Source organism: Desmodus rotundus, chromosome 1, assembly GCF_022682495.2.
Source record: "Desmodus rotundus isolate HL8 chromosome 1, HLdesRot8A.1, whole genome shotgun sequence".
Taxonomy (NCBI): domain Eukaryota; kingdom Metazoa; phylum Chordata; class Mammalia; order Chiroptera; family Phyllostomidae; genus Desmodus; species Desmodus rotundus.
The window spans coordinates 4,083,431-4,105,330 of NC_071387.1; the positions used below are offsets into that span (position 1 = coordinate 4,083,431).

At 58.7% G+C, this 21,900-nt stretch overlaps 1 protein-coding gene across 1 annotated transcript in view; it reads right to left on the minus strand.

Moving 5' to 3' along the window:
• Window positions 1-908: 908 nt before the first annotated feature.
• The window catches only part of LAMC3 (laminin subunit gamma 3), a 54,315-nt gene continuing 33,323 nt past the window's right edge, over window positions 909-21,900 (minus strand). Inside the window, exons 14-28 of the mRNA XM_053919639.2 lie at window positions 18,906-19,151; window positions 18,014-18,167; window positions 17,245-17,387; window positions 16,637-16,815; window positions 15,728-15,866; window positions 14,544-14,749; window positions 14,087-14,163; window positions 12,813-12,947; window positions 11,368-11,515; window positions 10,126-10,269; window positions 7,261-7,363; window positions 4,579-4,778; window positions 3,953-4,099; window positions 3,755-3,854; window positions 909-2,552 (exon numbers count right to left, since the gene is read on the minus strand). Of these exons, the coding sequence (XP_053775614.1) occupies window positions 2,302-2,552; window positions 3,755-3,854; window positions 3,953-4,099; window positions 4,579-4,778; window positions 7,261-7,363; window positions 10,126-10,269; window positions 11,368-11,515; window positions 12,813-12,947; window positions 14,087-14,163; window positions 14,544-14,749; window positions 15,728-15,866; window positions 16,637-16,815; window positions 17,245-17,387; window positions 18,014-18,167; window positions 18,906-19,151 (2,372 nt within the window). The 3' untranslated portion in view covers window positions 909-2,301. The remainder of the gene's footprint in view (window positions 2,553-3,754; window positions 3,855-3,952; window positions 4,100-4,578; window positions 4,779-7,260; window positions 7,364-10,125; window positions 10,270-11,367; window positions 11,516-12,812; window positions 12,948-14,086; window positions 14,164-14,543; window positions 14,750-15,727; window positions 15,867-16,636; window positions 16,816-17,244; window positions 17,388-18,013; window positions 18,168-18,905; window positions 19,152-21,900) is intronic.

Below are 21,900 nucleotides of genomic sequence, written 5' to 3' on the forward strand. Positions count from 1 at the left end.
ACCTCTCCTCTGGATGCCCTTCCCCAGCAGGTTTGGAGGGGGCACCGCCCAGCTCTCGCTCCAGGGCCTTGGACACAGAGACCCTTGTTGTTCTGAACAGGAGTTGGGGGTGGGGACCTGGCCCAAGCTGGGCTGGCCTTCCCTGGGAAGGCGAAATCTGGGCAATTTCCAGTGGTTTCTGCCATGGATTTGACCTGACGACTTGGAACCTTGGGTGCCACGGTGGAGGGGACAGAGGGAGCATCTTCCTTCACCAAGTGCAGGAAAAGCGAAGAAAGCTGCTGTACCAGGGGAACAGCCAGCAGCATACACGGCGGCGAGACCAGAGACAGAGACAAGGAGAGAGGACAGCCGCCACCTCCCACCCAGCAGCCTGGGAGGCCACTCTAGCCCCAGGCTGTCTCAGAGGCTTGGCAGCCCTTCCCACCCCAGGATTCCAGGAGACCCTCCCATGTCCTCCGAACTTGAACTCCCTTGAACAAACTCCATTCAGGCCTAATTGGCCAAGAGCCCCGAGAGCTGCGTAGTCCTACCCCTGTGACCTGTGCTCCTGGAGTGACCTGTGCCGGCCAAGCCCCTCTGGGCAGACCCTGGGCTGTGCTTCCCCTGCCTGGAATGTTCCCCTCTATCTCCCCGCTCTTCGGGACCTGACCCAAAGCCCTCCCTTCCTCCTCAATAGTGTCCCTCCCTGAGCCTTTCTAGGCTGCTGGACACGGTTTTGAGTTCATTTCCTGCTTCAGTGTCTTCAGACGGAGCCAGAGGTCAGCTGAGGGCCTGTCTATACCCTACCCTTCAAACTCCCCTGCCCCTCAACTTTGCCTGATAAGCCCCTGGAGCAGAGGGGAGGGGGCAGGTGCCTGTGGCCACAGGGCCCCAGCAAAATCCCCGCAGTGGGCAGACTCTGGCCAAGCCCGTAGGCTCAGCTTTTGCCATGTTCCTACTCCGGTGTGTGGGCCGAGATGGGTCAGTGCACGTCCTTCCTCCCACTCACTGGGCACTGGGTGTGTCCTGCACTGGGGTGTGCCATGTGTATGCACCCGCAACCAGGGCCCCTGCTGCCAACCAGAAGGGAGGACCAAAGGCACACCACCCAGCTAGCAAAGAGGGCCTTTATTTCCACATTAAACAGAACTTCTGCTGCCTGTCCACCCCCCACCCCCACACTGGAGGCAGGCCTGAGCTGTGGGAGGGGCCTGGGCCCCCTGCATCCCCCATGCTGCTGGTGCCAAGGCCCTGCCATCTGTTGAAAGGGGGCCCTGGGGAAAAGGGACGGGTGCTAGGAGGAAATGCCAGGGAATCCTGGGCAGAGGCCGGCAGGGGGGCCTGGCCACAGGGGGATTCCCCAGCAGGATGGACTGGAAAGACAGCCAGGCCTCCACCCCAGCAGAGGCCTCCCTCACTGCAGGTAGGGCCACAGTGCCCCAGGGCCAGTTTGGGAAGTGCCAATCAGTCAGAGGCCATTTGGGGTCAGTGGGGTCACGAATGGCAGCTCCCTGCTACCTGTGTCCCTCTGACCCAGGCACCCTCAGGCCCTTGAGGCCCAGCTCCTTGGACAGACCACAGGCTGAAAGGGAGGGGCAGCAGGACCCTGAGAAGGAAGTATTCCATGGCGCCAATGGTCCCCCTGCAGGGGAGGGCCACCCCCTGGCCGGCCCAGCAGGCTGCACCATGGCCCTGGGAGCCCTGGGCCTTCGTTCCACTGCTGAGAAGCCCCTAGGATCTTGCATTTGTTGGCCTGCCTGTCCCTCGCTTGTGCAGAACTGCTGGGGGTATGTGTGCAGGGGTGACGGGGCGGGGGGGGGCAGTGCTGCAGTGGAAAAGACGGCAGCTCTGGAACCCTCCCTGGATCTCTGCGGATGCCCCCACAGCCCCCCAGCACCAACGCTGCCTGGGCCCACGCTTTCAGGAGTGACAGGGAGCATGTTAGTGCCACAGCGTGTCTGACTCAACTCCCCAGCGTCCAGAGGGTGTGCAGCACCCAGGGGCACTCAGGAAGCAGCTGTGCATTGACTGTAATGGGCGTATGTGCCCAGAGGGGCCTGTGCACGTGTGCACCACACCCACAGGCCTGTGTCCACAGCGTGTCCGTGTGCTGTGGACCCCGAGGTGTGTGCGTTTATGTGTGCCCGGTGGGGAGTGTACACAGTGGTGAACCCTGAGTGCCCGCGCCTGGGGGAAGCATGAATGCACACTGACTCCTGCTGGATGGGGGGCATGGGCGTGGGCGCGGAAGGGCGTGTGTTCACTCTGCAGGCTCTGGGCGCACTGGTGGGTGTGGTGCCGGCCCCGGGCCGGGGCTGCTCACTGCCAGCTGGCGCAGCTCTCAGGCAGACTTTGCAGAATGGCCTCCAAGTTCTGCTTGTCAGCACGGACCTCGGCAAGGTCACTCTCGAAGCTCTGGATCTGCAGCTCCTGCTGCTCCGACTCCTGCTCCAACAGCCTCAGTTTCCCCTGCAGGGACCCGGGCGGGCCCAGCCGTAGCCTCAGGTGCTCCAGTGCCAGCCTGGTCTGGTTCAGGGCCTGGTCTGGGGCTTGATGGGTGTCCAGCGACCCTGTAGAGGGGAAGAGTGCCTCAGCGTGGGCCAGTTCCCTGCCATCCCCAGGGGCACGTTCAGTCCCTACCCCAGAAACCCTTCCCAGTCCAAACCTTCCAAGATTATGACTGCCCACAATTCACCAGGAAAGCGAGGGACCAAGGGGGCAGTGTGGCGGAGGCCTGACCCAAGTACCCCACCAAGGTCATGTGCAGACTTCTGGGACGTTCCTGCTGACAGGTGGCACTGTGGGCAACTGAATGTTTGTTGTTGGTATTACTACTATTGTTGTCTCTTTTTTTTAAAAGGCTTTGGGTGAATCCTGAGCCCCAGTCTCTTCTCCTATATGGCAGTGGTGTGTGCGAGGTGCCCATGATGCCTGCCGGCTCCTACACGCCACATCGAGTCACTGAGAGCACGCCTCTACAGGGACCACCTGTGCGGGGTGCTGGTGGATGCACGGGTGGAAACAGGGTCTCTGGCTTCAGAATGAGAACTCGGGAGGCAGATGGGGCAGAAAGGGCTGCGGACCTGGGAGGCAGACAGCCCGGCTTGGCCCTGGCCCTGGCCTGATCTAGCTCTGTTTCTTGGGGTTAAGGGCTTCCTGGAGCCTCCCCAAGAGTAAAACAAGGGGATGGGGCTGGGTGCTCACATCTGAACTTGGCGGTGATGTGGCATGGAATCCACAGGCTGCCTGCCCCACCCGGCCTTGGCATTAAGGGCGACATTCAACAGGAAGATAGCTCGGCATGGTAAGACTGACAAGGATGAGGAAGTAAATTCTAAATGGCTTCTTCTAAACCCAGAGGATCCCACTGGGCCTCAGGGCTCGCCACAGCCTCGAATTTCTTGGGCAATGAAGGCCTCATGAAGGGCAGGCAGGTGCACCAGCTGGGGCCAGGGGCAGGAAGAGGCAGAGCAGGGCTGAGCTCTGATGTCTGGCAGGTCCTGCCCCCAGCAAAGACCTGGAGAGGCCCCACTGTCCCCAGGAAAGTCCAAACAGGCTGGCCTTTGAGGAAATTCAGAACTGGGTTACAGCCTCCATTCTATTTGCCTACGTGGGGCTCCCAGGAGCAGGGGCGGGGGCCAGGTGGTGCTGGCGTGAATAGAGGAACGACAAGGACAACAGCTGGAGCGGCTTGCCCTCTCAGAGCTCACAGGAAGATCCCAAGGGGCCCCCGGGACCCACGGGGTCAAGGCCCAGCCTCGGGCCTCCTTACCCAACCCGGCAAGCAGCTCCGACAAGGCCCTGATGTCCTTCTCCAGGGAGGCACGCGATTCCCGGATCTGCCGCCCCATCTCGCTCAGCCCGGCACCCACCTTCAAGGAGGAGGGAGGAGGAAGGAGGAAGAGCCTGAGCGGCTCCCTGCTGGCTCTGGGGCTAGGAGGAAATGGGGTGAAGGCCCTGGCACATGTACCTGCTCAGCTTCCTCCAGCTCCCGTAGCTGCGCCCTTGAGGCTACCACCTGCTGGGAGGCCTGTCGCAGGGTTGCCAGCGTCTGGCTGGAGAGCCGCCTGGCACGGCGGCGATCCTGCTCCCCAGCCCTCAGCAAGGCCTTGGCGAGCTGCGGTGGGTGACATGGGCGACAGTGCAGAAAAGGGTGAACAGAGTACGTCTGTCCGTCTGGCGGTAAAGACCATTATGGCGATAATGCCAACAGCTACAACAGCGTCAGCGAGAACTGGGGAGACACCCCTCCATTAGCACTGGGCCCCCATTAAAAAAAAGAACAGCCTGGAGGTACAGGGAATGAGGCCAAACAGACCTACGTGTGAGTCCTGCTCACGTGACTTAAGTTACGGAAGCAGCTGGGCCTCAGGGCCCTCACGTGTCCCATGGGGACAGCCACAACACCTGTTTCTTGAGAAATCAACAGGGTCGCCCATGTGAAGCTCCAGAGCTCGGAGCCGGGGCCGCACGGAGCCCTCAGTGAGTGTGGAATGGGCGGCACTGCGTCCAGGGAAGGGGGGACCTGCAGGGGCAGACTCTTCCGTGACAGTTCTCCCACAGGGACCCCACTGTCATCACATCTGTAGCCCTGACCTTGGCACTGTTCTTGGCCAACAGCGCGGCCTCTGTGCCTTTTTTCTTGGCACTGGAGGAGACCGATGCCGCGTTTCCCAGCATCTTCTCCGCCTGCTTGGTCTTCTTTCTCGCGTCTGCAAGGATCCTGCCCCGGATGATGCCTGCCTTCCTGCTCAGCACAGCCTGGTCCTTGGGCCGAGGAAACTGCAGCTTCATTCCTGCAAAGCCAGCCGAGGCTGTCAGGAGGGCCTGCCAGTCACCTGACCAGCCCCGGACCCTCACACGACATGAGTGGAGGTCGAAACTCGTGAGATCTGGGGGGTGGGGGTGGGGAGGGGCAAACCGGCAAGTGAGACATGCTGCCCAGAGAATTTAAAGATTCATATTATATTATGATTCTTATTAAAGTCACCAATCACATGGTGGTCAATGCCTGGGCCGCTGTTTGGGGTGGGGAACCACAGCACACGACACAGCAAAGTCCACTGAGCTCTTTGTTTTTATGTAGCACCTATTTCTGAAAAGGCTTTGAGGTACCCTATAGTGATAAATAGAGTTGGACCATTAAAATGAAAAACCAAGGGCCACCTGTGACTGGGGAGGGAAGGGGATAAGGAAGGGAAGAGAAAGAGTGAGAAGTGCCCAAAAATTAGGATAATGACATTGCAGGTACCAAATGACCTATTTACCTCTGAGCTTCCTAGCAGCCAAGACAAAAAGGGAAATACAATTCACATAGGTTTTATTATCTTATAAGAAGTAGATTCCACCCTGGCTGGTGTGGCTCAGTGGATTGAGCACCGACCTGTGAACCAAATGGTCGCTGGTTCGATTCCCAGTCAAGGCACATGCCTGGATTGTGGGCCAGGTCCCCAGCGGGGGGCGCATGAGAGGCAACCACACACTGATGTTTCTCTCCCTTTCTCCCTCCCTTTCCTTCTGTCTAAAAATAACTAAATAAAATCTTTTTTTAAAAAAGTAGTTTCCTTTGTGTAAAAAAAGAGAGACTTTTCCCTTTTCTCTCAGATAAAATGTAAGGGAAATTTATCTTAAAGATCACCGGTTACAGTAGACAAAGTCAAATTTTAAGAAGCATCAGGCCTTCTAATATTATGGGCATCACATGACATAATTGCTTCATGAAGATAACCCAGAAATTAGATCTCCACTTCACTGCTTCTACACAAAACTGATGTTCTTCAAGTGTACTCGGCGGAGTCCTGACTCTACAGGGTGTTAATAAATGTCAGGGAGAAATGTCAATGGAGTTTAAATCAGGTGATCTGGGTTTCTTTCTTGTGGGACTTCTCAGGGCCTTTGCTGTTCTAAGGTGGGCCCTGCATGCTAGCACATGACATTTCCGGAACTTATCTGAACATGAACCCTGTCTCAGAAGAGCGGATGGTAGGCCAGGGGCCCTGGAGCTGCCCCGGGGGAGGCTGCTCTGCAGTCCCCTCAGCCAAGCTTTCTGCCATCCTGAACGCCAGCCAGGCACAGGCCAGCTGGTGGAAAAGGGGTGGGAACAGGGAAAAGAACCGGCTTAGAGGTTGGAGGTGCGTCCCCACGTTGAGTACAAAGCGGTGCCAGGGAGGGAAATTTCCACTTAGTACCTGCAAGAACTTTCTTTTTCTCCGAATCATCCAACAGTGAGAAGGTGATACCTTGTGAGATAGTGAGCACACCATCACCGGAGGCAAGCAAGCTAAGGGTCGATGACTCCCCTGTCTGGTGAGGGGGTGCGGCACATGCCTTTAGGACCCCTTACAATTCTAATGTTCTAAAGTCCTAATATTCCATCACTACATATCATTGAGTTTACACTTTCCTAAACACGAAGCAGGGACAAGCACACACAGCCATGCCTTCCTCGTCGGAAGTCCCCTGACCAGTGGGTCCCCAGGACATCAGAGTGCGGAGGAACCCAGAGAATGGGAGGCACTGCCCAGCTCCACCTCTGCCCAGAGGCTCGGAGCCCACGGCCGGGGCTACATCTCTTACGGGCCCCGGTCTCAGACCCTAAGAGGCATCGGGGCTCGGGGCGTGTTCCTGCTTTATCCAGCTCACTGGGACAGAGCCACAAACAAAGGGTGAGGGGGTTTCTCTCTGGAGCAAAGGGGACATCACAGGAGTGCACGACCCCAGGGGGACACCAATGTGGAGAAGCATAATGCTGGCTGGTTTCTGTTCAGCTCAGCTCAGATCCAGGGAGAGAGAGCACTTCCTCTTTCCTCGGTCTATCCATCTGTAAAATGGGAGCACTATGTCTCATTTTCCTAAAGCTCAAAACAAGACCTGGACTGGTATCAACCCATACCCGCTTCTGAAGACAAACTCTGTGTCCTTCCCTGTAGCCCCAACTGGACACTGGGCCATGGCAGTCATATTTGTCCCAGGTAATGGGAACCCCGGCCAGAGTGGACTAGACTAGAATGGGACAGCCAAAGCTATCACACGGTTCTCAGGGGCTCTGCGTGTGGTCTGATGATGGATGGCCACGTGGGCGAGCACCTGGTGAGAAGTATGTTGCAGGGGGTGGGGCAGGACGGACAAGCAGCTATAGGAGAGGTCCTGGCAGAGGTCCTGTCCGCTTGGCTTACGCCCACATGACTGGACTCCTGTCCCCTGCAGCCAAGCCTGTTCAGGAGGCTGTCGCAGGCACTTGTGCCTCAGTGAGTCTAGGGCTCGGCCAGGCCCGCGTACCTTCCAGGTCAGCCAGCAGGGTCCTGGCTCCCACGACGGTCACTCTGGCAGCCTGGACGGACGAGGACGCCCGGGTCAGGGCAGCTCTGGCCTCACGTTGCAGCTGGAGAGAGAAGAGAGACGCTGGGCAGGTGGCACGGGGGTGTGCTGCCTGGAGTCGGGCCAGGTGGGCACCAAACCCGCATATACTAGGTCCCGAAACATCACCAAAACTCCAACGGACTGTCAAGTACGCTGTTTGCCAGGAATACCTGGTGTTTTATTATGCAAATGTGAATCCCTGAATATCTCTCCCAAGAAGTCACCTGTCCTGGAAAAGCTTGGAGGAACATGAACAGGGCAACTGAAGGCAGGAAGGACAACTGAAGATTTCTTTTCTTTTTTTTTTAAGATTTTATTTATTTACTTTTAGAGAGAGGGAAAGGGAAGGAAAAAGAGGAGAGAAACATCAATGTGTGGTTGCCTCTCACGTGCCCCCCACTGGGGACCTGGCCCACAGCCCAGGCATGTGCCCTGACTGAGAATCGAACTGGCGACCCTTTGGTTTACAGGCCCATGCTCAGTCCACTGAGCCACTCCAGCCAGGGCAATTTTTTAAAGATTAATATTTTTATTTATTTTTAAGGGAAAGAGAAAGGAAGGGAGAGAGAGAAACATCAATGTGCGAGAGAAACATCAAGTAGTTGGCTCTTGCACGCCTCCAACTGGGGACTGGGCCCTCAACCCAGGCATGTGCCCTGGCTGGGAATCGAACCAGTGACCTTTCAGTCCTCAAGTCTGCACTCAATTCACTGAGCCCCAACGGCCAGGGCTGAAGATTTCTTTTCAGAACACACTGTATCCCAAATAGCAAATCTGTTCATCACACAACTTTTCCCTTAGAAATTGGTTTCTTCCCCCAGCCACTAAACAAGACCAGACACAGAGTTTGGGTTTGATGGGCGAGCAGACGCAGAGCGTGGCCTCCCTCCATGCAGCGGAGTACCATTCGGCCAGAAAAAGGAATGCAGTTCTGACACACGCACAGTGTGGATGAACCTCCAAATCACGGCAATCGACAGAAGCCAGACACAAAGGGCTACGTGATTCCACTTACGGGTAAATCCACAGACAGAAAGCAGATGCGTGGCGGCCAGGGGCTGGGGGGCGGGGAGGGGAGGGCGAGTGAGGAGTGACTGCTTAACGGGTGTGGGGTTTCCTTTTGGGGCGGCGAGAGTTTGGAACGAGACAGAGGTGGCTGGCGGTGGCTTGGGCGGAGCAGGTGCTAAGTGCCACTGCATTGCACACTGACAAGTGGCTCGTTTTGCGTTGTGTGAATTTCAGCTCAATAAAAATAATAAATAAATAACGTGGCCCTGACTGGTGCGGCTCAGTGGGCTGGGCGTCATCCTGTACACCAGAATGTCTTGGGTTCAATTCCCGGTCAGGGCACAGGCCTGGGTTTCGGGCCAGGCCCCCCACTGGGGGCGTGTGAGAGGCAACCTATCAATGTTTCTCTCGCACGTCGATGTTTCTCTCCCTCTCTTTCTCCTTCCCTTCCCCTTCTCTGAAAATAAATGGATAAAATCTTTATTTTAAAACCAATCAACCAGTAAACAAGCAAACAAATGAATAAATAACATGGGTTTGAAGAGCCACAGAATGCTGCCTGGGGAGGCCTCGCATCTTGGTCTGACTCGTGTCTTCGCCGGGTGGGAGGGAGAGGTGGGAGGCGCTGTGGGGCGGGGGTGTGGACACTGTACTCTGGGCCCTGGCCCGGACCTTGCCATGGCACTCAGAGACCCAGGGAGGCCCCTCTCTCCTAGGCATCCCCGCTCTGGACGAGGGTGACGGACCAGAGCAGGGGGTGCCCCCCTGGGGGCCCCGACACAGCCCGGCTCTCCCAGTACGTGCCCGGCACTGGGGCCAAGCTCTTCCGATGAGGCTCACTTCTCACACACAGACTTCTCCCGGCTCCGTTTTTAAAGGGAAAGTAAGGACGGCTCCGGAGAAGCCGTTTCCGGGATTCGTGTGGGGATCTGAGTAATCGGCAGCGTCGTCCGTGGCACCCTGTCGCGCGGGCTGCCTTACTTGGACACTTGGCCTGTGGTCACTCAGCTACAACGCTGACAAAAGGCGGATCTGCGTGAGGGGCACAGGGCAATGCTTTGTACTCTCCTTGCGACTGTTCTAAAAGTCTAAATTTTTTCCAGATGAAAAGGTAAGAAAATTTTAAGAGGCCTTTATACTTTAATAGGGTGGACATCCGCAGGCTAGGCTAAATTCACCCCATAATTCTGCTTGAATTTTCTGACCATTTCACACCGTCTCCCCACTGGGCTGCAAATGCCAGGCTCTGCGGCTTAGTGCTCCATGCAGAGCAGGTGCTCAATAAATACTGGGCGGGCGGCCCTGGCTGGTGTGGCTCGGAGGATTGAGCAACGGCCTGCAAAACAAAGGGTCGCCAGTTTGATTCCCAGTCAGGACACATGCCTGGGTTGCAGGCCAGGTCCCCAGTGGGGGGGCATATGAGAGGCAACCACACATTGATGTTTCTCTCCCTTTCTTTCTCCCTCCTTTCCTCTCTCCCTAAAAATGGATAAATAAAAAATTGGGCAGGGTGAACCTACCCCAGTTGTAACTAAGGCTGAACAATGGTGGCATGTATGGCCTGGGTGTTGCTGGCCTGTCTGTCTATCCTGCCCTCTGTCTGTCCACCCTGCCTCCTGCCCGGGCAACTCTGAGGTTCTCTGGAGTTCGGGGAGAGGCACTGGAGGGAGGAGAAGAATGATCATTGCCCCTCCAGCCCCTGCAGCCCTACCCCCAGATCACCCCTGGGGCAGCCCCAGCCTCCCCCAGGTGCCTGCCTCAAAGGACAAAGCCCACCTGTGTGAGGGGCTCTGTCTTGTGCAGCATGGTGTGGGCAGTCTCCTGGAGGGCCCGGGCAGCCTCGGTGACCACAGGCTCCCTGGAAATGACCATCTTCTTCAGGGCCTGTGCCTTCAGGCCTAGGTCCCTGGTCCTGGAATTCTGAGGATGCAGAGAGATGGAGGGCTCAGGCAGGGCCCTCTGGGAAGGCCATGGGGCAGATCCTCTCCTGGGTGAGAGGCACCACGGGCAGAGACGGAGGGAGTAGGGTCATGTGGACTTAGGGAAGCACAAGGGCGATGGCCTGGGTGAGACCTCTCCCCTGAGGCCTGGATTCTAGCCTCGCTGATCTCTAGAAGCCTCGGCAAGTCAGCTCACCACCCAGACCTGCACTTCCTCCCCCAGGTCCACAACAACTCAGCCGAAACTCTGGGCTGGTGTGCTTCCCAGTGCAGACCCCCGGGGCTCCAGGGCAGCCTCCCCGCGCAGGTGCCACGGGCCCTCTAACAGCCCCGGCCACATCTGGGAAACCAGCGTTCAGAGCCAAGGCATTGCTCTCCACGCCTCTCTTCATACCCAGGGGAGAAGCAAAGACACCCCCGCCCCCCCCCCGCTCACCTCCCCCCAAGCAGCCCGGGGTGGGTCAGGCTGGCTCAGGTCTGCCCCACATGCATTGTGTAAGCTTAGCCTTCTTTCAAAGTTCAGTTCCCGAGATTTGGGATTTCAGGGTTGCTGAGAAGACACCATGTAGCCTATTTAACCAGAGGTGATGAGTGCAGGGTGGCAGGGACAGGGGACGAGGTTGACACATACTGAGGACCATCCTGTGCATCACTGACCAACCCCCCAGCCCCTCCTCCCCGAGGACATAACCAGGTGGGAGAGCTCCACCTACCAGACAAGTAGCTGAGGCAAAGGGAGGAAAAGCCCTTGACCAAGGTCACGGCGGGAGCCTCGGAGCTGGGATTGATCCCAAGTCCGTCGGGTGCCCCTGCTAACACCACTGGGATGGGGAAGAGGCCCCGCCTTGATATTATTATTGTAATCAACCACCGAGATCGGCAGGCGGCAGAGCTCTGCCTCTGTGCCAGGCAGGCGCTCTGCCAAGCCCTGGAGGCCGATTATCTTGTTTTCCATCAACTGCCAGGGAGCTAAAAATAAGCCACGGCATCTGCCTCTGCCTGGGCCACACTGCCTTCCCAGATGCCACATTCTCCCCTGTCCCCACCGCATGCAGAAAACCAAGGACACCAAGCTGACCAGTGCTGCAGGGACAGCCATCGAGGTCAGGTGCAGGGCTGTGTCAGCGCCGACTTGATGCATGGTGGCCAGCGCCCGCTCAGCTTCGGGCAGCACCTCCCCCACAGCTGTGTCCAGTGCCTTCTGGGCCGCCTGAACCTCCTGGTACCTGAGAGGAGACGGAGTTCGATGGCCCTAGGCACAGGGCACAGAGCCTTCCTCCCCCATCACTGTCCTGCGCCCGCTCCCCCAGCCCTCGGGTTCTGAAGGCCTCTCCCAGCTTCCCGGGCAGAGCGCCATCCACGGCCTCGGAAACTAGCCGCCACTCTGCTGATTTCAAATGAATGGAAAAGGCAGCAGAGGGACCGCATTCTTGTTTCTTCATTCCCTCCATGCTTTTCTGAAAAGCAATTCAGTCATGCTTTCCTGAAGGGCTCACACTTGGTTTCCACTTGAGAATCACATGTTTTGCAAATGTTTGGCTCCTCTGGAGAAATCACGAAGAGGAACGCATCTGGTGTCCAGAAAGGGGCAGCGGCCCAGACTAGGTCTTGGCTCAGCTGTGCCCTTGGGTGACCTTGGGCATGGAGACCCTGGGGCTGCATGATCGCTCTGTGGCCCTTTAGCCAGTGGTCACCAACCTTTTTGGCACCAGGGACCGGTTTTGTGGAAGGCAATTTTTCCATGGACGTGGGGTGGACAGGAGCAGACAGGAGGTGGAGCTCAGGCAGTAATGCAAGCGAAGCTTTGCTCACTCCCCTCCTGCTGTGTGGCCTGGTTCCTAACAGGCCACAGACCGGTACTGGTCCTCAGCCCAGGGGTTGAGGGCCCCTTCTGTAACCAGCCAACTAGAAGAGCTGTCCTGTCCTGTCCTGTCCAGCTGTCCACACCAACCATGCCCAGCTCCCCCGACCATGGGCACTGCTGGGGTGGCGATGCCCGCCCGGCCCCTCCCACCCCTTCCCCCTTGTCAGAGAGCCAGGGCCCCCACCCAAGGAATGGGCCATGAGACCTCTCCCTGCCGTGCTGCTCGGCTCAGAGCTGACCACCGGAGCTGGGCTGCTCCCACCTAGGACGTCCACTTGGGACGCAGACAGACCTTGGTGGGCCTCCACTGCCCCTTTGACTAAGAGGGAGACGAAGGGACCACCCACAGCAGAGAAGTAGAGGCAAAGAGGAAGCCGGTGCAGGGAGGAGCTGCCTCGGGGCCTGGGCTGGGGTCACTGTGGGGAAGAGAGGGCCCTCCTTGTTCAGGTGGCTGTCCCTTCTCGATTGCAGCTGAGCTGCACCCCCATGCATAGTGGGTTCCTGCAGCGCCACCCATTGGTCCCCAGGCCCCAGACATCCTGACCCACCACACAGACTGGCAGGGCAAGGAAGCCAGCTCTGGGACCAGCAGCCTCTGGCCAGGCCCCATTGACTCCAGGAGGCCAAGCCAAGCTGAGACCCACACCTGGGGGGCTCACCTGTCCTCCAGCTCCTGCTGAGCCTCCAGGGCCACTCTGCCCTCCACCAGACTCCAGAGAAGCATGTAACTGGTGTGGGAGGTGAACAGAGCCCTCCGAGCCATGGCCTTGATCTTGGCGGCGGTGTCCTTGTGGCTGCAAGAAAATTTCCAGCAACTATGGCCAAGAGCCCACAAAAAAGGGGACCTTGGCCCCAATCCACAGCCCCCACAGCCTGGGCCTCGGGGCACCCCAAAGTATAGCCAGGCTCTCTACCTGACATGCAGCAGACTGAGGGGCCAGGACCCACCCCGGTTCCTGTTCATACGTAGAGCTGATGCCTGCTGCCCTGGCAGAGTGAGGACCAGGGCCCTTTATCACACATAACAGCTCCGCTTGGACAATAAATCTATATGGTCACCCTAATAAAGACAGCACAGAAGAGGGTGGTCCAGAGAGCCTGGGTCTGATGCCCCGCTCTCTCACTTCCAAGCTGTGTGTACCTAAGCAAGTCACCGAAGCTGCTTTTTCACCTCTAACATGATCTAAAGTCCCTAGAGTGTAGCTGAAAGGGAAAACTGCAGCCGGCGCTGTGTTTGGGATCTCAGGCTACTTCTTAAAGGCAGCAGGTAAACAAGACGTGTCTCGTCCATACAACAACTAATGCTCAGGTGTAAAGGGAGTGAAGTGCCGGCATGCGCCACGCACGGATGATCCTTGAAGCCATTCTGCTAAGTGGAAGAAGCCAGACGCTGAAGACCATGTACCATGTGATTCCCCATATACGAAATGTCCAGAAGGGGAAAACCCACAGAGATGGGAAGTGCGCTGGTGGCTGCTGGTGGCCACTGGGGCCAGGGGAGTTTGAAGAGCAATGGGGAGCAGAGCTTGGCGGGCGCAAGCCTTGGGCTGGGGCGAAGGCAGTGTTCTACCGGGCTGCACGGCTGTGAATGTGCCCTAAACCGCCGGATTGGGCCCTGTGGAGGTGGGCTGCAGGGTATGCCAACTTTATCTCAATACAGCTGTCACTTTAAAAAGGACAGTAGATGCTCTCGGGCCTTCGATCGGCCAAGGTGCCTTTGAGCCCCACCCTTGGCATCTCCGAGGGGCTCATGCTGTCCTTCCATGCCTATCCTGCCCACGGTGGCCACACTTCCCCCCAACCAGGCAGCTCTTGTCCTCATCTGATTCCAACTCCTAGTGGGGGACACCTGTGGGGCTGGTCCTGACCCTGGAGTCCCCAGAAGGGCTGGACTCCCTTCACAGGGGGGTGTGTGGGGGGCCTGGGGGCTCACCTCCTGGCAAGGTCACGGGCCTCTGTGGCCAGGTGGCTCCAGTTGGTGGGCTGGCTGGGGACTTCCTGAGGGATTACCTTTATCGAAAAGAGGAACAAAGGCGAGACCTGATGGCCCATCCCTGAGGGGTAAGGGCCACACCTGGTTACTGGGAAGGACGGGACCATGCCAGTTACTTCAGAAACTCTCTAGGTCGGCATCCAGGGGGTGGGGCCCTAGAACATGGAAAAGACAGCCATGACACCCCCCACTTCCTGGGCCTTCACTGTCTGCTTTGACGATGCCTCGTCCTTTGCACACGTCACCTCATTGAACCAGCAGAGGAGGCTCCGTGCGTCCCCTGTTTTGGCAGATGAGGAAACCCAGCCTCCCAAAAGGGGCGGGAGGCCTGCCCAAGGTCACCAGGTCAATGGCACTGAGCCCAGGCTCAGTGTGGGGAGGGGACCCCCTAGGGTACCAGAGATGCTAGGACGGCGGCCACATGTAGAATCTCCTCCTCTGAGGACTCCAGGGTCGCCTCCACGTCTTCCAGCTGGAGGCAGGTCTTCCCGGCTCTGGCCTGGCCACAGCGGGCACTCCCGCTCAGCGCCTGCAGCTGCTCCCGGGCAGCCTTCACAGCACCCTTGAGGCCTGTCACCTGCACTAGGAAGGCTTCCCGTAACCCTGCAGAGAGCCCGCAGTCCAGGGGGTCACAGAGCGACCGAGATTTCACACTAAAGCCCCCACCCCGGGGACCCCACGTGGGCCCTCCACTCTTCCTGGGCGCGGTTTCACTCTAGCACCAGGCGGAGCCCTGCCAGGCGGTTCCCAAGGAAGAGCCTCCCCATTTCTCAGACAGAAAGGCCGAGGCCCAGAGACCCAAGGCCCCCCGCACAGGAAGCCAGCCGCAGACAGGGCCCTGGCGGGAACCCGGCCTTCTACAGTGACAACAGGCAATTCCTGAATCTGGGGCCTGGAGCCAGCAGTGCCATCTGCGGTGTGGCTCAGAACTATGTTGTGACACATGGCATCTGGGAGCTCCCCGTTCGATAATTAGTCTTGCTAACCGGTGCTCAGCTCACCCACAGCTGGCTGCTAAAGGAGTAGAGGTACTTATGAATGTGAGATTAAACAAAATAGTCGATTTTCTTCCAATGCCCCCTAAACTTCAATGTCTTGGGGACAAAATCCCAGTCTTTTTTTTTTTTCCTTATTTACTCATTTTTTATCTACGCTAGAGAGAGAGCTATGAGCAAAACAGCCAACAGTCAGGACAGCGGGAGCTGTACCTGTTCAGCACCTGGGACAGCACCCCATGATTACTTGCTGGGCAAGGGCATGAATGGATGAACTCGGCCTCACTGAGCTTATAGTCTGGGTGGGATGGGGGGCGGGGGCACCGATATACAGTAAGAGGCTGATAGTAACAATGTTACAAAGCATGTCTGGGCGAGGGACCTTGCCCGGAGGTCCACAGGGAGCCAGGACAGCATTGTGGGAGGAGCCCACCTCGGCAGGGAGGCCAGACCCTCTCTCCCAGCAAGTGGGTCCTCTTGGGGCTGAGCTGGGGGCCCTCAAAGCATGCTGAGACCAGCCTGAAGGGCTCCAAAGGGGATGTCCAACCAGCCAGCACTCCCCTTGCCTCCCCGTCTCCCGCTGTACCTTGTAGCTGGTGGCCCTGGTAGATGTCCCCCCGAGGGGCCTCTCCCTGAAGAATGTCCATTGGCCCCCAGGGGCTTCCACAGTCGGACTCCTGAAGCCACCCCTCCATAAGGGCCAGCCTGGCCTTCAGCTTGGCAGCCTGGAGGGGACAGGGAAGGAAATACTGCCTGGCCTGCCATCCCTGAGGGTCCCAAGACCTCTGAGAACCAGCCCTGCCCACCCCCTACTCTAGCTCATAGTGGTCCCTTCCCCTCCCCCCCCCCCCCCCCCCCGCACTGGCACCTGCAGGCACTCAGCTGACCACACCTCTGTCCTGCTGAGGGAGCAGGGAGGGGAAGGGAAGCCCAGCAGAATTTCTGCCTGTCCTGTGGTACGCCCGCCCAGAACTCAGCACAGAGCAGGGTCGGCGGGGCCCTTGCGGGCTGAGCGAGTCTGTGACATGAGGAGACACTGAAGCAACACTGTCACCTGCCTGGGCGCGTGACAACTAAAGGGTGGGGGGAGAGGAAGCCCAGAGCTCAGGCTCCTGACCCCTGCACTGCACCACCTCCCTGCTCCAGATTCTACTTGTGCCCCAGAATGGGCTTCACCCTCCTCCTGAACCTCCCCACAAAGGGTGTCTGTGGTCTCATCCCCATTGAACTTGGGGAAGTGTGAGACCTCGGCCTGGGCGGTCGGTAGGGAAACAGTCGAGAACTACTGTCCACTGAGGAGCAGGGAAAGCCCATGTTGTCATGGGCTAGGAGGCTGCATGGGCACAGGGAGGCTGCATGGGCAGCTGGCGGATCTGGAAAGCCCGAGAACTACGGATGAACGGGCAGTTCCTGGTGCCCAGTACAGAGCTGCTGCTCGCTGGGGATGCACCAAAGGTGGATGGGGTCTGGGCGGAGCCTGGGCAGGTGGGCTCACCTCTTCCTTCACCAGGCTGTAGCAGGACGGGCACTCCTGGCACTGTGCACCGCCAGCCGTGAGGAAGAAGTTGTCCTGGCAGCGGTCACACTTGTAGCCCACGAAGCCAGGCCTGCACACGCATGTGCTGTTCTCGTGGCACTGGGCCGAGGCTGAGCCCAGGGAGGAGCACCTGCAGGCTGGGGTGGGGGGCCAGGGCAGATGGTGCAGGTGCCCTGATGGCCCCCCCACCCAACACCAGAACCCCAGGTCCCCCTGCAGCCTCACACCTGGCTGCCCCAGACGCCCCTGGGCAGCTCAATTACATTCTCAGTCCTTGCTGGGAGACTGATTCAGGGGTCAGAGGTGATGACAGAGTCGCTGACTTATTTCAGAGTGTCCAGGTTCTGAGGGACTACCACGCAATCTAACTGCATACACGAGGAGACTGAGGCCCAGGGTGGGTGATTCATGAGCCAGGCCTATGTCCCCCTAACCCCCCACTCACTGCATGTCTGCCTGGACCTGCCGGTGGCGGCTGGCCTTTCTCTCTTTTCCCTGTTGGTCCTCTTTGCCAGCAGCCGCAGGCCACGCCCCTGGAGAGGCCAGGGAGGATCTGCCTTCCTTACCCCGGCAGCCCTTGATGGAGAAGCCGAAGAAACCCAGCTGGCATCTGTTGCAGGCCCGGCCCTGGACGCCAGGGCGGCAGGGGCACTGCCCAGTCTTGGGGTGGCACTGGTTCTCCTGGGAGCCCAGCGGGTGGCACTTGCAGCTGTGACAGGGGAAGGGCATGGGCCCAAGTGAGCTCTGGGACACTCCAGCTGATCAGGGGCCTCAGGTCATGGCCTCTGCCCACAGGGCCCATCGCCACGGGGACTGCGTCAAACAGCTTCCCCCAAGCTGTGCCCTGGGAAGCAGTCTCAGAAAATGCTCCCCCCCTAAAATGGCTATGGGGACACACACATCTTGGACCCTGAATGGGAGCATCACAATGCAATCAGCACATTAAAGGCTCCGAGAAGCCACACGAGGAAGAAGTCTGTCTGCTTCACCGGGGCCTTCCCTGGAGTCCGCTGCGCCCCAAAGACCCCGTCTAAGGTGTGCTGAGGCCAAAGGTCACTGAGCGACAGCCGCACCGAGAAGGGAATCAGAGGCCACACCAGCCCCTGCCCTCCGGGACCTTCCTTAGGGCTGCTGTTGGCTGCACCCTGGGCTGGCAGGGCTGGCAGTCTGTCCTCCATGGGACTGTCCCTTTGTCCCGCTTCAGTGCAGGGCACCATATATCTGGAGATGGGCCTGGGACACCCATTCCAAGCCCCTCTCTGGAAGCTCCCTGGTGCTTTCTTCCATCTTGGGGAGACCCCAGGGGAAGGGCACCTGTGGCCTCGCCCCACCCACCTCCGGCAGCCCTTCCCGGGCCGGAGGTCGTAGAAGCCTGGGCTGCAGTGGCCGCAGTCCCGTCCGGTCACGTGAGGCAGGCAAGAGCACTGGCCGGTCACTGGGTCGCAGGGTCTCTGCTCGCTGACTGAGCCCCCTGGGTTGCAGCTGCAGGCTGGGGGTGGGGACAGGAGAGGAGCTTAGGAATGAGCTTTGGGGCCCAGGAGATGCAGAGAAGAAGGGCAGCCCTCAGAGATGACACACAGCCAGCCCAGAGTCCCACGTTGTTTCTGACAAAAGGCTCTAGGGCCCGGCTGGCATCTCAGGCATTTGCTACATCCTTGGAGAGAGAGCCTGAGGCCCTGCAGCTAGAGAGAGGGCCAGAGACACAGTCGGGGTCACAGGCCCCTGGGTCCACTGTTTTGGGACATTGACCCTGCCCTCGTGGGCCCCGTAAAACAAGAGGCCAGCAGGTGCTGGCAGGTGCTACGTGGAGAAAGGGCTCGGGAGCAAGTTTGGGGGGAATGCTGAGCTCCTCCCCACAGCACTTCTGGAGGTTTCCACGGTCTGAGCGCACTGCAGCTCTCTGAGAGGGGGCACTGGGCTGAGTGGTAGCCCAGGGGCACAGGAGGGGTGGAAGAACACCTCAGCGGGGGGCGGGGACACAGCCTGCCTGGAAGCCTGGGGCCATCGGAGTGTGACAAGTGCCCCAGGCCATCGGGACAGTTTTGGGTGCTAACCGTGGGGCCTGTGTCGAGCACCAATTATCAAGACAGGAAAAAGCACCATGGCTGGGAGAGGCCTTGGAGGAGGGCAAACCCTTACCCGTCCTGGACAAGAAACAGACAAGGCGAGGAAGCTGCCCGCCCACTGGGCCCCACGGAGCACAAGCCAGGCTGTGCGGCGCACTCACCCGCGCACTTGTCTGCAGCGCGCAGGGCCAGGGCGCTGCCGTAGAAGCCCCGCTGGCAGCGCTCGCAGTGGGCGCCTGTCGTGTTGTGCAGGCAGCGCAGGCAGTGGCCAGACAGGGGGTCGCAGTTGCCCACGGCATTGGGGTCCACATTCCCACTGCACTGGCACCGCCGGCAGGGCTGAGGGTCTCCGGAGAGCCCCAGCGGGTCCCCAAAGAAGCCGTCGTCACAGATCTCGCAGTGCCGCCCTAGGGAAAGGCGGAGACTCCATGTGGAGGAGCAGGCAGGAGGGCCGCCAGCCTGCAGGGGCCCCAGGGGGTGAGGGGGTGGGAACCAAAGCCAGCGCCCCTGGTCTCCTTGTGGAGCAGAGTGTGCGCCCGGGGTGGGTCCAGTGCGGATCCAGCGCGCCCATGGGCTGGCTCTGGGGTCTGGGGCGGTCACTGAGCCTCTCTGAACTCGGGCTCCTCGTCTGCACGGTGGGGCAGGACTTCCGAGCGGTGTCGCGGCTACTGTTTGTGCAGAGCACCCAGCACGGTGCCCGGCACGTGCTCAGCGCTCCACAGCAGCAGCTGCCGTCACCTCTGCCTCATCAGCCACGTCATCGTCACCATTCTCACCATCTTCATCAGGGGCTTCATCATCACCATCCATGGACTTCGTCATTGTCTCCATCAGCACCACCTTCCTCACCATCATCATCTTCATCCTCTCAACCGTCACTTCACTGTCACCATTATCACCCCATCATTACCTTTGTCATCATCATCACCCATCCTCATCCTCATCCTCTGGATCCTCATCCTCTGGATCCTCGTTATCTTCATCATCCTCTTCATCACTATCTTGACCACCATTCTCTGTACTATCTCCAAGGTCACTGTCACCCTCGTCCTCCTCCTCACCGCCTGCAACTCCCCCTCTTAGCTGTGGCTGCTTCCTCATTGTGGTTCCTGGTCCCTTCACCTGTTCTGCTTCTCACGGTCCCTGAACTTCCTTAGCGCTGCTCTTTCTGAAGCAAACACTCGCTGCCTCATCCCCCCGCACTCAGGGTCACTGTGGGTCCCGGAAAGGCGGTGTGTGAGGAGGCTTTCGGTGAGCCATGACCTGGGAGGTCCGCTCTGGACACAGATGGGACATGAAAGAACATATGTGTACCGTGTGCTTCATGCAGTGCCAGCCTGTTCTTGGGAAACATGCCTATCTCATGTATGTCTGCAAGAAACAGATGGCGGGGTGACCCACAGACCTCAACAGTCACCTCCGCCCCCTTGGGGGTGGTGGGGGGACGGGCACGTTGGCTCCTCTTCACACTTTTCCCGTCGGTTTCAATGGTTACGATGAGTACCACTAATTTTTCAACTTAATGAACAGCCGCTGTCACTGCGAAAGGGAGCTGCGGGCTCCGTGTCCCCAAAGCTCATCACTCAGTTGAGATCAAGTTAATGTTACTAAAGGCAGGCATCCCTGACGATGGAAAGGAGGAACACTAAGAAAGAAAGAAGGTCAGAAAAATGGGACGAGCGGAGCCTGGACGGAGCTCAGGGTGGGTGGAGGCTGGTGCCTGGCTCTGGCACTCTGAAACCGACCCGGAGTGAGGAGGGCAGGAGGGGGACGGAAGTCGGGGCCAAAGACTGAGGCCACAGTGCTTGGTACCCAGTGGGGACAGCTCCCAGGGCAGTAGGCACTGCTGGGGTCCCAGGAAGGGCTGCCGAGGGGCTGGATGGTGGGCATGAGGGCAGGAGGGCCGGCAGGGGTCAGAACTTGACCCTGGTCAGTCCTGACTCAGATTGCCCAGGTGAGCTCTTTGCGTGCTGGGCTCTCGCCAGCACTCAAGGACGCTGGTGTGATAAAGATGGGGGCTGGCACAGGGCCCCAGACCTAATGTCCACCCAGGCACCCCTCCCAGGGTGTCCCCTCTGCACACAGCAGTGCCCTCCTCCCCACAAATCCTCCCTCGGGTGCATCTCAGCCTGGGTCAGCTGAACTTCCCTACCTGTCCACAGCCTCACCGAGGGGGTTGGGCCCCCCTTGTGTCTGCGGATCACAGAAAGCCACAGTTGGGGGGTCAGGAAATGTGGGGACAGTTGTGGAAAGGGCCAGCAGGGTGGTGGCAAGGTGGGGTGCAGAGTCCTGAGTGGGAGCTCGCTCCGTCTTGCAATCCCTGCCATGGACCTCCCCCCAGCCCTGCTGCTGCCAGTCGGGGAGCTGCTGTCGGAGCGGTGGTGTTCGACAGGACCAGCGGGCTGCCCGGATGCAGCACAGGCACCAAACTCAGACCCAGACGCCTGGGGGCCCTGGAAACACTACGCCAAGTGCCACGAGCCAGCCACAAAGAGAACGCTGCGTGACTTCACTTGTACGAAGCACTTGGAACAGTCAAATTCACAGAGACGGAAAGTAGAAGGTGGGTGCCCGAGGTGGGGGGAGGAGCACTGGGGACCTAGTGTTTAGTGGGGACAGAGTGTCCGTGGGTGGACAGACAGTCCCACAGCCATATGAAGGCACGTGATACCACCAAACTGTACATCTAAAAATGGATAAACTAGCAAATTTTATGTTATATGCTTTGCCATCATTACAAAAATTAATAACAGAATATACAAGAAAACCCTACTGAATTATATACTTTAAATGGGTGAGTTGTATCTCAATAAAACCGTTAAAAAAAAAGCAGATGTCTAGGACGGGCCCGAGTCCTGGAGTGGGAATGAGGAATGGGAGAGGGCCGGGGACAGGGAATTTCTGCGTCACACGTGGTCCGCTGACATTGTTTAAAAGCCGCAGGGTTAATCAGCCTCAGCCAGGGACTTGGAAGCACAGACCCCTGAGCTCCACCCTAAGCTACCAAGCCAGGCTCCGGGGGGCCAGGACCCAGACAGGGGGATTTCAAAATCTCGCCCGATGTGCTCAATGGCCCAGGTTCTACCAGGAGCCTACAGCAGCCTGGGGTCCTGGCTCCGAGACTGTGGGACTCAGGGTCCCCAGAGGTCAGGCCTG